This window comes from Pseudopipra pipra, chromosome 4 (assembly GCF_036250125.1).
Source record: "Pseudopipra pipra isolate bDixPip1 chromosome 4, bDixPip1.hap1, whole genome shotgun sequence".
Lineage (NCBI taxonomy): Eukaryota > Metazoa > Chordata > Aves > Passeriformes > Pipridae > Pseudopipra > Pseudopipra pipra.
The window spans coordinates 4,653,286-4,667,432 of record NC_087552.1 but is presented as its reverse complement, the minus strand read 5'-3'; the positions used below and the strand labels follow the sequence as shown (position 1 = coordinate 4,667,432).

The 14,147-nt window shown below is 44.7% G+C and overlaps 1 protein-coding gene across 2 annotated transcripts in view; it reads left to right on the top strand.

Moving 5' to 3' along the window:
- Window positions 1-7,103: 7,103 nt before the first annotated feature.
- The window catches only part of NDNF (neuron derived neurotrophic factor), a 28,277-nt gene continuing 21,233 nt past the window's right edge, over window positions 7,104-14,147 (top strand). The window contains exons 1-2 of one of the 2 annotated variants that reach the window (XM_064651432.1): window positions 7,104-10,438; window positions 13,988-14,141. In XM_064651432.1, coding sequence (XP_064507502.1) covers window positions 14,122-14,141 — 20 coding nt within the window. In that variant the 5' untranslated portion in view covers window positions 7,104-10,438; window positions 13,988-14,121. Of the gene's footprint in view, window positions 10,439-13,718; window positions 13,865-13,987; window positions 14,142-14,147 lie in introns of those variants that run through there. The other variant, XM_064651433.1, reaches the window with a different exon arrangement.

Here is a 14,147-nt window from a genome sequence, read left to right as displayed (position 1 = left end):
ATGAGGTGCCTTCGGAAAATCCAATTATAATGTAACCCAATTCAATGGGAGGTCTCAGCAGGTGACCAGTGCTGTGGGCAGAGCACCCCACACTCAGAGACGCCGTGAATCCCCCGAACAGACGAGCTTCTGTGTGTGCCTGGGGGGAGGCAGCAACCTCGGAGTTCATTCAGTTCCACTGTTTCCCCCAACTAACCAGGCAGGTTTGCTCCTGCCGTTTGTGGTGCTTAACTCATCATCTGACAGCTTGTGCAAGCGTTGTCTGCCCCGAGCAGACGATTCAACACGGGCTATTCACAGGAAGAAAATAGTTTGTTTGCAGGGCTATCTTTTTTTTTTTCTCTGCTCAGTCACAGGCTTTTAATGTTTGTCAGGCTTGGGCACAGGACTAAACTCCGACTCACACAAATCCTAACCCCTCTTAGTGTGGGGGATTCCTTTTTTTTTTTATTATGCCAGATAATTTGTATATTTTAAAATGCATATAAAATGCCTGTAAGTTGCTTTTCCTCTTGGTTTTCTTGGAGTGATGTATGTTTCCCAAATGCAGGTGCTGCCCCAAAGGATACGCTTTCTGCAGTGACCCAGGCAGCTTTGAGGGGGTGAGTTATTTTAGTTAAAATCAACCATCGTGTTCTTAGCAGGCCTTTTTCCTTCCCTGAGCTTTGCCAAAAATGGATATCAACACTCCTAGATCTTCCTTAAAAGTCTGGTGTCTTTTGGGAGGTTTTGTCCCTTTTTTTTTTTTTTCCGTGATGATGTGACACCAACATATCCATGACTTAAAGTTTTTTGTTTTGACTGACCACTATTTTACTTCCCAGGTATTTTAAGTTCTGTGCCTTGCCAAAAATTTGTTGTTTTAAAATTGTCTTTTTCTTCTGAAGGCCTGAAGGTCTACTGATGACAGCCAAGTCAATGCTTATTCCATTCTATATTTATAGCTATTTCTTTCCACTCTTAGATAATGTGTGGCATGATGGGAAGATTTCATTGGTGATAAGTGAGTTGCCTGTCTTTATAAATCACTGAATACCATCCCTCCTTGGTCTCAGGCTGTCATTTGGTTTAGGAAGGAACAATTGTTACTTTGACGTTGCTGATAAAGTTGGGAGCTGCTTTAATGGCCTGAGAAACTCTGTGTACAAGAGGAGCTGGGTTCATGGCAATGCTGCAGGCAAAGCACGTGGGGTGCCCCAAATACCTACACTATCCTGTGGTGGGAAGGCTGGATAACACAGCAACAACACGTTTCTGGGTAATTAGGATTATGAGATTCCCAAAATTTCTGGTCTTATCCCCCTCTCTCTCCTTCTGTAGTCTAGAATGAGAAAAAGCAGGTGGTGTATGGTGATACATTTTGCTCAAGCAATCTCAGCTGCTCCAGCTCTCCCTATTCTTCCCACTCCAATGAGTTGGAAATGTAATGAGATGGAAAATTCTACCTTGCCCAGAGCACCCTGTGCTGAGCTGAGAGAATATTTCTAATCAGGTTGAAGTTCTCACTCTTATTTAAAAAAAAATAAAATCCTGACATTTAAAAATGGTTTCTGTATTTTAACTTCGCTGTGAGAATGACAGAAGAATTCCCCTGATCTGTGCAGATGCAAGTTTAAAGGCCTGCAAGACACCACGGGGGTGGAAAATATTTTTTTGATTAATAAAACCCTTTCCCACCAGGAGCCAGGATGCTGGTTAATGCTGTGTTTTCACTCATAGCAGCAACAGCCCCGCTTCCACCTGCCCTATAAAAGGGAAACACCCAGGTGCTTCCTGTCCAAGGGCTGCTGGTGGGAGAGCAGAAGGTCCACGCTGGCCTCCAAACATGCCATGGGCTGGAGGTGATGGGAGCAGGGCTGAGGCAAGGAGGGCAGGCAGGAATGTGATGGGGCACAGTGCCACGTGCAGTCTGGTGATCACTGCAGGAGCTCAGACCTTGCAAGACTGAGCCTGTGGATTGCAACTTTCTTGGTCTAAGGGGAGACACCAGACCAAGGGGGGTCTGAGGCTCTTCCCATGGCCAAGGGAAAGGATTTGGAGAAGGGAAGTCTCGTGGAGCGACAGCAGGATGTTTGTATGGCATGACCTGCTGAAGAAAAAAGTTACAGCTTTGACCAATGGTAGAACTCCTTTGTTGCTTTTTTTGCCATCTGGTTGGTTTCTTTCATTGAGTTATTTGCTTTAGCTGAGAGAAGAGAGGGAGATGTTTTAATTTTCTTGGAGGAAGTTTTCATTTTGTGCCTTCCTGCGTTCAGGCTTCCTGTGTCTCATCTCTTAGTTGTCTTAATCCCAAGTTAGTCCATTTAAGGCAATGGCATTATCCTGTAGGGCTGGCACATGCATTGCTTCTTTGCAAGTTGTTCACAAAACCAGCCATCTGTGACTAAATATAGCAGTCACTTATAACTTATTACTCAAAGTTAGGCACAAAGCACCAGTCAGATTATGTCCCTGTGCTAAAAGTTAGGAAAAACTGCCCTTTTCTGAAGACTGAAATCAGAGCTGGTCTTTTTGTAATTCCTATTCTTTTCCCCTTTCTCTCCCCAGTGCCAAATTTGCAGCCTATCCTGTATAGTCATGACCCAGCATGGAATCTGTGGAAATAATGTCAGAAGAAACAATCCTAGTTATGCCAAATGGAAGGGATTAGCAAGGATACCAGAAAAACACAGTCATCAGCACCAAAGAGCAGGATATTTCAAATGAAGTCCTTTCTGCATAAGTGACCTGTTCAGACACCAAAACAGCTTTGGAGGGGCAGTGAATCACCCCTTATTTTCAGGGTTCTTGTAGGAAAGAAAAGCCGTACAGGAGAAAAGCTGATTTCTTATGAACTGGGATAACAATACTCTCTTATGCTGGCAGTAGAAAGAGAGGGATTACTTTATTCCCTGTTAAAATTCTCCTGTGGTCAAGAGTTAAGTGAGTGTGGGGATGTCAAACAGGGGACTTGGAGCCTCCAGTGATGTGCTTTCTCTAGAAGGGAAGGGAACTTGCTAAAATCAGGTTTGAGGCATGAATATTGCATTAGAGTTAACTAAAAGCAGCCTCGAGTCTGGCTTAGTAACGCCAGCAAAATTGGTTGTTCACAGGGATTGCTCCTAATCCTTACTGGTGATAGTTAAAATTCAAAGCCTGTGTGTGATGTTGTCATCTCACTGCTCATGAAGAGACACCTGACTTCCCTGAGGATTGGGGTGTGGTGGAGTCAGAATGCTGGGGCTGCTTTTCTACCCCTGTCTGATAAATTAATAAGGCAGCACTTTGAAGCACATCTAAGAAAGAGCTGCAAAACCAGAAAACCTCCCCGCCAAATCAAACCCACTGCGTTTGCAGGGTGACCTCTGAGCACCACAGTTCTGCATTACCAGATACCTGTTGGGCAACTGAAACAAAAAAAAGTCCCCAGAAGAAAAAAAAAAGAGGACAATTAATCTGAATGTGCTGTTAATTTAATAGTATTCCCACGTGGAGTCTTAGTGCTACTATTCACAAGCTGACCATAACTTCCTACTGTTCCACAGGTGCTTGTGACAGGCTCCACTTTCCACGCTCATTCCTTTGCAGTCCTTTACTTTGGAGTCACAGCAAACCATTTACTTGTTTGGTTGTTTTTTTCTTTCGAGTCAGATGAGGTTTGCAGAAAGCAAAATTCCCATTGGAAGAGAACTTAAAAAGGTGGTGCTGTGCCGCCAGGAAACCTTTTCCAAATAATTGAGTTCTTACTAATAGAAGTTTTCACTTTGATGAATGCAAACATTCAAGCTATAGCATGTTGCGTGGCTTTCTGTATCTGAAAGCACAGATAAGGGATGTGGGAAATGCAAACAAAAAAAACCTCTGAGCAGTACCGGGAAGGGGGAGGACATTAATAAGGAAGGAATATCCCTTATGAGTTTCCTGTTTGTTCTTATTCTTTCAGCCTATTCTGCCCAAATTTGTTTAGTTTCTGTATGTAAACATCACTATTGTTTATGAGCAGTATTTCATTTCGTTTTATTTGGACCAGCTTAATCATATGAAGACTGTAAGCCTTTCTTCATCTGGGAAGAAAATGATCCAGGCACTGCACCTCGATTTATGTGTGCTGGTGGGTGTAACACTGGCTCAGTGTTTCATGGCTACCAAGCAGATGCCATTCATCTCAGTTAATTGTTCTCAAAATTATTACATTTCAGTTGCAGGCATCTAAATCTGCACTAAATTCTTTAGGCTACTTTAAACTTTGACATATTAGTCCCTGAAACTCTGCAGACATTCTGCCTCTGAAGTCCCCAGAAACCCGGTGGGGCTCTGCAGAGCCCAGGCCGAGTCTGGCTTTGCTAAAATGCCCAGATTTTCCTTGCTCTATAGAAAAAACATGTGTGGAAAACTCAGGTTCTTCCAGATGGTCTGGGGACTGTATGTGCAGGTGCTCCTGCGTGTACTTGCGTATTTCTGTTACAGAAAATAAGTGTTCAGCTATGGAGGTCGGAGTGTAAGAGCTAAATACGATAAATATACATCCTCGTCCTTCTAGGAAAGAAATCTAGCAAGGCTGGTAACACTTTAAACCAAGCCACATAACATACTGTGTCCCCAGGAAGAGCAGAGCAGTAAGAGAAAATTAAGATTTCGTTTTAACCCAGAGTTCAGCCTTCACCAGGGTCTAATTTTTGCAGTCTTCCCAGGCTGAGCAGCTTTGCCTGTGTTAATGGAATGCTGCACTCCGGGCTGGCAGAGCCCACTCCCTGCCACCCTGCTTTGCTTTATCAGTGCCAGCTTTATGTTTACACATTGCTGAGGGAGAAGTGTGTTTCCATGGGTTTTTATTTACTCTTTTATAAGAGTGCTCCAAGTTTACTAGAGGATTTTAATTGGGCTCCAAAGCGTTCTGTCCTGCTCACAAAAGCACACTGTTGTTCTGCTGCTGTTTTTCCTGTCGTGATGAAGGCCCTCCTGAGCTAAACCACTGTCTCCTCTCTGCCCACAGGATGTGGAAAGGCCCGTGGTGCACCTCCATGAGCTGGAATGGCAATGGACAATGGACACCCTTCCTGTCCTCGGCCTCCTTCACCCCTCAGTGTGGTGTTCCAGCAGGAGGGAGAAGGTCAGTGCTCATAGCTGAGAGCAAGGCTGCATTTGCCCAAAATTACACGATTTTAGACCAGCATGAAAAACCATTCCTGGCAATTTAAACACATTTCCTTTGGAGTGACAAAGTACAGTAAAAATACCTGACTTCTCCAAAGGCTTCCCGGGCCATTCCCTCACCTCACGGGAGCTGGTTTCCGTTGCCCAAGGCACAGGCTCTTTGTTAGAGGGAGCAGGTTAATTTTCAGAGTTCCCAAACAGAGGTATGACCCAGCCTTTCTCTTGCATGGAGGGGAAGGGACCCAGGCAGAAGTGGTCCATGCTTTTTGCCTGGTTTCCTATGGAGCAGTGTTCATGAAGCTGTGCTGGCTGTGCCCATGCATCTGTCTGCCAGACCTTCCTGGTGACTGTATCATCCACGAAATGTCACATTTGCCAGCTTCAGTCAATTTGGTAGAAAGCCAGCAGGTCTCAAGGGTGGGCAGGTAGAAGGTAGGGGAACCTTTTATCTCAAGGAAATCTCAGCATGTGCTCTGGGCTTATAAGATAGAGAATCCACACAGGACCTCAGGCAGGTGAGACCTGTCCCTAGGAGATCCAGCTTCAGTGACCCAGGGCCACAGTGCCTGGCTATTGGCTCTGGAGGGAATGGGTGTGTAAGCTACAGAACGTTTGTAGTGCAGATCCAGGCCAATTCCAAGGAAATCTGTAATACTGTCAATAAAGCAGGAGAAGGTTATGAATTAGTGCATGACAAATGAGGTGATGGGCTGGCAGGTGATCCAGTCAATACACTGAAATGTCCTTACTGATGCCAGGCTGAAGTGCTTTGATGCTGGTCTTCCCTTGATCTGGTGACAGGATTTTTGTGGACACGGTCACTATTATCATCGTGATGGCTTCACAGAGAAACCACACTATCTTTTCTGGAAAAGTGGGATGTATTAAGGAAGCACCTGAGGAACTGCCTTGTCTGCGTAGTGCCAGACCTTTACTGAAGCAGGATTGCCTTGCTGTGACTAAGCTGTAGCTGGTGCTAATGCCTCCTCTCTCTCTAATTCTCCATCATCCCATTTCTTGCTTAACAGGAGTAAAATATTTGAAAACAAATGTACTGCATCTTATCCTGCTTTCAAAGATTATGATGGTGATGGGGAAAATGAGTGACTTCCAAGCTGCACGTTTCCTATTTTGCTTTTGCCTGGTTTTAAAATGCTATTACCTTTCTCTTTCTCTTTACTAAGCCAACACTTGCAAATCCTAGAAGGGAACCTTGACCCTTTGAATGACCTGTTTTCTCAGCAACATTGGGGATATTGGCATGTAGGGGATGGCCTTATTTTTTGGGGCTTGTCCTTGGGACAGTTATTATCATCAGCTGTTGGTTGCACATGAAGGCATTGCATGAGTTTGCCCTCTCTGCCTGTGTTAGCTGATCAGCACTGTGGAAACACTGTCTATATGGTGTGATGGGGCACTTCCCTCTCCCTGGGGGATACGTTTGCCACCCTTTCCAAGTTTGGATTCTGATTATCCCCAGAAAGATTAGCAAAAGAGGAATTAAAAGAGAAGAGCTACCCATGGAACCCAGGAGAAAGCAGATTCCTGTAAGAAATTTGGGGCTTGTGAGTTTTTTTGCTTGCATGTTTCTTGTATTAAGTGTGTTTTTTAAGCAGTGATCCTAATAACATTCCTCAGAGCCTTCCAGCATAGCAGGCTAGGGTGTTCACAGACAATAAATGCCAGTTCTGTGTGGAGGAGTGGGAGAAGTAACTGGGGCTGCAAAATATTTCATCAGTTTGTATGAAAAACCTTAAAGCTGGTGCTGAGAAAAATAATTATCTTTAAGCAAACAGTTCCACTTGGAATAGCAATACCTAGAAGCATTTCCAGCCACTTAGTTCAGGGGGGCTCTTTCCACACCCTCAGATTTGGTTGATTCCCTGCGTTCCTCCAGCTGTTGTTGTGAAAAGGAGAGGAAAAATTAAGTAAATGTATCCAGTCAATTCCTCCTTGGTCCTTATAGCTTATCTACACAGATTTCCTAATGTCTTGAGGCAAACTCTCCCGTGGACTTCCCTGAGGACCACACACAGACATTCAGCTCTCTTCTGGCATTTCCCTGTTAATTGCCCACCTTCTAACAAGCAGTCCTTGCTCTTATCAAGGGTCCCCAGTAACTCCTTTTGAATGGCTGCAAGGGGATGGTAAATAGAGGCGTCTCTGTTGTGCCTTTTGCTCCTGACAACATGAACACAATGAAAAAACAGACAAACTTGGGGCTTGTTGGCTGCACACGCACGTCTGAGGCTGTGTGTGAGCCATCCACATATCCATATGAATCCTGCTGCCCTGCCCAATTTGGGGAGGCTCCTACCAGGACTGAAGGCGAACAAGTTACGTGCGTTCCCACATGCTGTGCTCTTGAGGCAGAGACAAACTTCTGCTCTTACATAAGATGTGGGTTTTTAAGCTTTGCATAATTGTGTTCTCTATCATTTCGATCTCGTGTGTGTTCAGATTCTGCTCTCCTGGCCAATGCAATTTATTACAGTTAACTTGTAATCTTCTGCTTTGGCCTTTATCATCTGTACACTTGAGACAGGAAGCAATTATAGATCTTTGAAATAGATGTCCTACTTAGGCACAGCAAAATGTCTTTCGCAGGACCCTGTGTTTTATAAGAGAGGATTCAAAATTGTGATAACACCCTAGAGTGCAAACTTGGGAACTTTGCCGTTCTTGAGCTGTGCTGTCTCCCATGGATGAGGCTGCGTGCAGCAGCTGGAGAAGATGCTGAGGGATTGGGGCTCCTGTCACTGCTTTGCCGTGTGACCGGACTCAGTTTGCCTTAGGTGCTTCTCTTCTTGAAGTAGCTTTCGTTTTCCCTGTTTTCTCGTCAGTAAAGAGCATGGTACTGGTTGCACGGGGATATTGTAAGGCTTGACACTGGAAAATGCATTTAAGACTGCTGCGTTGATTGTTTCCAAAGCACGGGAATTCAGAGCCTCCCGGACACAGATGTGGCGGTGACTTCCCTCCGCGAGAGCTGACCAGCCAGGCAGGGGGAGCTTTCACTTTGTTGTCCTTTGAGCTCAGACCAAAGCAAGACCAACTCTGCGGCAAAGTGCTGGTGCTGGATTGCTGTCAGTTCTCCTTGGGGTGTTTTGTAACTCTGGCTTTGACCCTGAGGACCAAAACCAATCCCCTGAACCAAGCTGTGTCTAAAATTCCCAGGTTGGGGCACCTGTATTTGGCTCCAGGACGACTGGAAGGATGCTTCGACGTTTTGGGAAAGCCCACCAGATGGAGCTCGTGCTTGAGGGATAAAGCTCCAGCGGGCTGCTGCAGAAGCTGGGAAAATAGGACATAGTCCTTGTTTCTATTGGATTGTTCCAGCAACAGAGTTGAATTGAGCAAGCCTGGCTTCCCAAGTGCTTGCTTGTAAGAGGAAATGTTCCATGCTAAAGATGCAGAAAAGGAAATGTATTTTTGCAGCTAGAAGTGCTTGAAGCTTCCATTGATGTTTCCATTTTCTTGTGGCTGTCTGACTTTGCAGAACTGTTTTAGCACTCCCTCCCTCTGTCCCTTAGTATGCTTCCCATATTTGATTATAATAAATACACCCCTTAGCTATTAAATCCATATAAAATCAAAGCACTGGAAAACTTGCTTAATGGTTTAGAGGAAAAAAAATACACATTTGGGGAGTGAGAAGGGAAAGTGTTCAACCTTGAATTTAGTTACCTAAAAGACAGCTAATAAAACTTTGGAGTGTGGCAAAGAAAGTAGAATTAAGTGTGTCTTAGTCTGCAAAGTTTTCTGAAAGACATAATCTGTGGATTCAGAGGTGCAGCTCCATGTCATTGCCACCAGGACCATGCTAGTTTTGGTGTGCACGTCACCTCTCAGATTTGCGCTTCAAAAGCCTTTAAAAACACGTTTTTAGAAACACATTTGTAATTCATGTAACCAAGCTGCTGCAGTAATACATCAGAGAGCAGTGTAAACACTCTGGCTGTGAGGACATCGTGCTTATCTTCCACATGGGTGGTACAAGCACTGAGGAGATTCAGGCCCTGAGGTGGTGACAAGTCATGTTCTTCATGGAAAGCAAAGCAAATGGATATCACTAATTTCACCTCCTAATGAGACAGGAAAGTCATCACAACCCACCTGTGTTCTCTGTAACGAAGCCATCCCGGTGGCACTGGGGGTGTCCTGGGGGTTACAGAAAGCTGAATGTGACACACTTGCTACCAGATTTATTTCTAAGCTGCACCAACCAACCAAAAAATGTGCTCTTAGTGAACAGCCTGTGGTTTCAGCCAACATGCAGCAGGCCAACTGCCTCATACTATGGGATTTCTGACAAAAAACAGTCAGATGATCTTTTATTCTAAATCATACGGGATGAGCTTCCCTTCAGTAATGCCTTTAGAAGAACCATTCCACAGCTCGCCATCCCACTCAGTGATTGCCTGGAGCTCTCCTCCCCTGTGTCTATGTGCATGCCAGCACACAAAACATCACTGCTAATTGCCAAGTGCTGTTGGATACACTTGGGGAAGAAAAAAGGAGCATATGTGCATTAACATAGCTGGATGTATACTTTAAGCGCTCCGTGGCAGCTAGTTGCAGTTTTGCAGTAGCCAGATGTTGCACCATGCTTAATTTAATCTCTTTTTGTGTCGTTACAGCCTGTAGTGCAGACTTTGAAAATGGATAAAGTTGAAACCTGGGACTCCACAGAGGAGACACGTTCTTTTCCTCATTGCTCCCTATCAGTAATTACAGAGAATCAAATCTTGGTGCTGCTGTATTTCAGATTCTCCCAGCAATGCTGTCACTGGTCAGTGACTGACAATTTTCCTCTTGCTCTTTCTTTCTTGGTGTTTTCTGTCTGTTAAGAAAATGGCATGTTCTGATTTCCAAGGAGTGCTCTGGGTGTCTGCTCGTTAAATGCACTCAGTGACATGGGTCACTGCTCACCCAGGGCTGTTCTGTCCAGAGAGGGCCCACACCTACTGCACACAGCAGTGTTATGTGGTACAGATGTACAAAAATGCTCAGAACTCGTGTTACACCCAGCTTGGGATCTTCTGGGAAAGCCCAAAGGGAAGAATGTTGTCATCATGGTGACTTGGGTGCTTCTGCTGAGTAGAGTTTGTAATTTTATGTTTTCTTCTTATCACTGGTTAACCAGAAGGGAAGAAGCCTCAGCCTTGGAATGAGAGCTTAGGATACCAAAGGGTGGTCTTCACCTGGAGGGAGGAAGAAGTAGAAGAGGTTGATGCCATGGATTTTTCAGTGGCCTGGAAGGAACTAGAACACTACAGACTCCCCTTGTCTGTCCTGTGCAAAGGTAAATCCTTCTCAATCAGTTGCCAAAATAAACCCCAAATCTGTTTTTTAAATCTGTTGTAGTTTTCTGCCTAATAGGTCCCAGTCTTTTGTGTTTCACAGGGAGGTACTTATGGACCCCTCAAATATGCCCTAAAATTTGCATTTACTACTGTTGCACTGAGGATTTATGAGGAGCAGAATGAAACTGTATGTAAAGCTGAAGTTTAGGGCACTACAAGCAAAAGCACTACATGCAAAAAGAAAAAAGAGTTAGTGCTTAGTTTCAAGTACTATTCTTGTTGGAAGGAAAGAGTTTGTCACTCCATTGTGTGTGAGCATGTAACAGTGTGGTTGAAAAATAGTGGCTTGTATCAACACTTTGCAGTGACGTGTCTAAAGCAATTATTCTTTGAAGACAGGAATATTACAAGAACCTGGGTCTGGGCTGTGTCTGTGGGAACACCTAGTCACATAAGAATCAAAGGGTGCATGTTCTAGATCAAAGTAGCCCATACTTCCTAATACGTCTCATTATCATACCATTCATCTTTATTAAATTCACTTGTTTTAATTAAAGGAATGGATACTTTGCATCAGCGTTTAAGGGGTCTGTTGGGCACTTGAGATTAAATCAATGGTTTATTAACAATTTTATCTGGAAAGTAGATTCGATTATTTAAATTATGCAAAGTAGCATCATTTTTCTTTCTCAGTAGAATAAGGTTATGATTAGGAAATAACACTTGGCGCATGAAAGCTCTGCTTGTCATTATTTTTCACCTTCAGATCTGGGATTTTAGAGTGAAATCATTCATCTTTAATCTGATTTTATGATATTACATCAAATTTTGCAAAATGAAACCAGTGCTGCAGTAGTGTCTAACAGCAGGTGTTTTCCAGTGGCGATGTGGGAAACGCCAGTGCCGGAGACTTGATTCAGTTGGACCATCTTTTCAATTTGTGTTGTATTTTTGTGCTGTTGGAGCAATACATCTTGTTAATCAGTTCATAAAACAGTAGGATTAAAAAGAATGCACTGGAGGTGTAAAACAGTCAACGCCAAGAGAGTTCCAAGATTAGCTTAATAAATAAAACATAATTGGATAAAATAGGCGAGTAATGAGTTGAGGGCAGCCCCAGTGTGTAATTTCTTGGGGTCAGTGGCAATGCATCAGCCTACACTGCATCTGGGTAAAGCCTAGAGGGCATGTAATGGGGTGTCATGAAATTGTATGAACACTGCTCTGCTGTTGAGATGTGTTGTTTCAGCCTTCTCCCACCAGCACTTTCAAGTGATGCAGCAGCAACTGCTGCACGTGCTTTTGATTTTTCCCAGGAGAGGGTAGAGAAAATGGCTCTTATTAGAAAAAAGAAGCCGTAATTGGGGCTAGCAGGGAGCCAGCGATGTGTGTAGGGTATGGTGCTCCCTCCCTGCCTGCCTGGGCTGTGCTCAGGGAAGCAGCAGCACTGGGGGAAGGTGTTCTCCCAGGGTCATGCTCTGCCCAGCCCTACAGGGCCGTCACCTCTCACACAGGTCACTCTGCTTCAAGCAACCCAGTGGGCAGAAGGAAAACCTCTTCCTCAGGTGGAACCTGTGGCTCAGCTGCAGGCAAGCAAGACCCAGTGAGCAACATCAGCATTCCTGCTGGAAGCAGGAGCATCATCTCTATGCTCACACCGTTCGGTTTTATCGCTTACCTGCGCGCTGTCGCTGCTTGGGCTCCACCTGGGCAGTCATGTGTTGCTCCTCTGGGGGAGGCAGCAGCAGCTACCAAGCCAGATGCTTCCTGGATGCCTCCTGAGGCCCCTGCTGTCCAGCCCATTCCTCTTCTGAGACAGTGAGCACTGTGTGATGCTGCATAACTAAAACCCCTCACAGCCTGGTTTATTGGGCATAATCGATTGACGAGTCTGGTTTAGCACCTCAGTTTCTGATGTTAATAAATAACAGTACCCTTCCCCTAGTGACAAGTGCTAATCAATGGATTACTGAGAGCAGATCTTCAGATCTGCACCACAATGAGAACCATATAATTGGGCAAAAAAATTATATATACATGCAATTAAACACACATTCAAGCACACACAGTGTCATCTGTCCTCCACACCAAATGCGCAGCAGCGCCGGGTGCTAAAATTTGCAATGAATTATTTATATGATGAATTATCCCTCTTTCCTCCCCTCCTAGAATATCCAATTGCCTGTTTCCATTTTTGTTTCGCAGAGATTTATTATTCAGGATTTATTCACTGGATATCTTACTAAACATTTCCTGCTCTTTCTCTCCGTAACACATAATAACACACATCTCGTTTCCTGGTAGCACCTATCCATCCGCTCCAACGGGGTCTCACAGTGTGGTGACACCGTGAGCAGTGCCATTTTTACCCAGACAGTTTACAGTCCTCTTTGTGAACCAATTACAGATGTTCCAAATTTTGGATGTTTATTTTCTCACTGAAATCAAAACAGTTCCAGCCCCCAAGCGAACGATCCGCAGTTACAGACAGAGATTGCGACTGCGCGTGAATGAATAATTTGGTTCTCATCAGTATTTAGTGCCATGTTGCTCGGTTCCTTGGAAGCCTTTGAGAGGGTGGGAGGAGAAGATGAATGCCCAGGGAGAAGTCATTTGAAGGTTTGCTGATCTCCTGCCCCTTTGGTTCCTCAGTTTTGCCACACAAACATAAGGAACAGCACTTTACAGTCAGGACTTCTTGCCCTGGGTGTTGCACCTCTCCATGCCCGGGACCTGTTCCTGTAAAGATTGTACAAACCTGAGTCATCTCTGGTTTCAGAGGGAGCACTTCAATGCCAATTTGCTACGTGCTGGGATAATACCTGGGATAGTCCCCTATTTAATGGTTTAAAGGAATCACCTACACAGGAGAATTTTCTGTATTTGGGGCTTTCGTTTATTTGGTATCCATTTAACTGGCTGCCCTAGTACCTTCCAGACATACATGTACCTTCCAGCATGTGAATCCCAAATCTGCCTCTGGTATCTGTGTTTAACGTTTTTTGTACCTTATAAATTTTTGAGAGCGGCAAATCTAGTTGTGGAGGTGTTTTTTTAATGTGCCCCTGGCTGGGAGTCGCTCCGTGCTGAGCTTTAAATCACGACAGAGATTTACAGTTGCGATAGAGGTGGAGCTGCAGGCATCCAAAACGAGAGTTATCTGTGCAGTGTTCACATACCTCTGTAAATAATATCCCGGGGATGTCTTCCTGCTCCCCCTGAAATCACAAACAGTAATACCCCCTAAGAACAATAGCACTAAAGCTGTCCTCAGGTTGAAAATAATCGCTTTGCCTGTGTGTGAAGCGCAGCCTCGAGAGCTCTTTGGCTGGGTAGCAATATTTTACCTCTAATGACCTCAAACCCGAGCCAGCCATTTCTGCAGGCTCTACAAAATCCTGGTGTGCCATGAATCGGACCCGAAGGTAGCTGCCTGCCTTCACCTGAGCACATCCCTCTCTGCTGCCTCCTGCACACTCCGAAGGCTTGGGGAAAATCTGCTCGGAACGTACCGGGTTTTCTTTACTAATTTTGGCTTTCTTATTTAGTCAGATTCTCCCATTTTTGGACGATCAAACCTCTGCGCCTTCTGCATCAGAAAGAGGAGCCACGTGTATTTTGCTGAGATTATTTTGTTGAGGTGCTGCAGTTGGAACAATCCTCTGGAAAGGGAGAAGTCGGGATGCTGTGTGCCTACACCAGGTATTT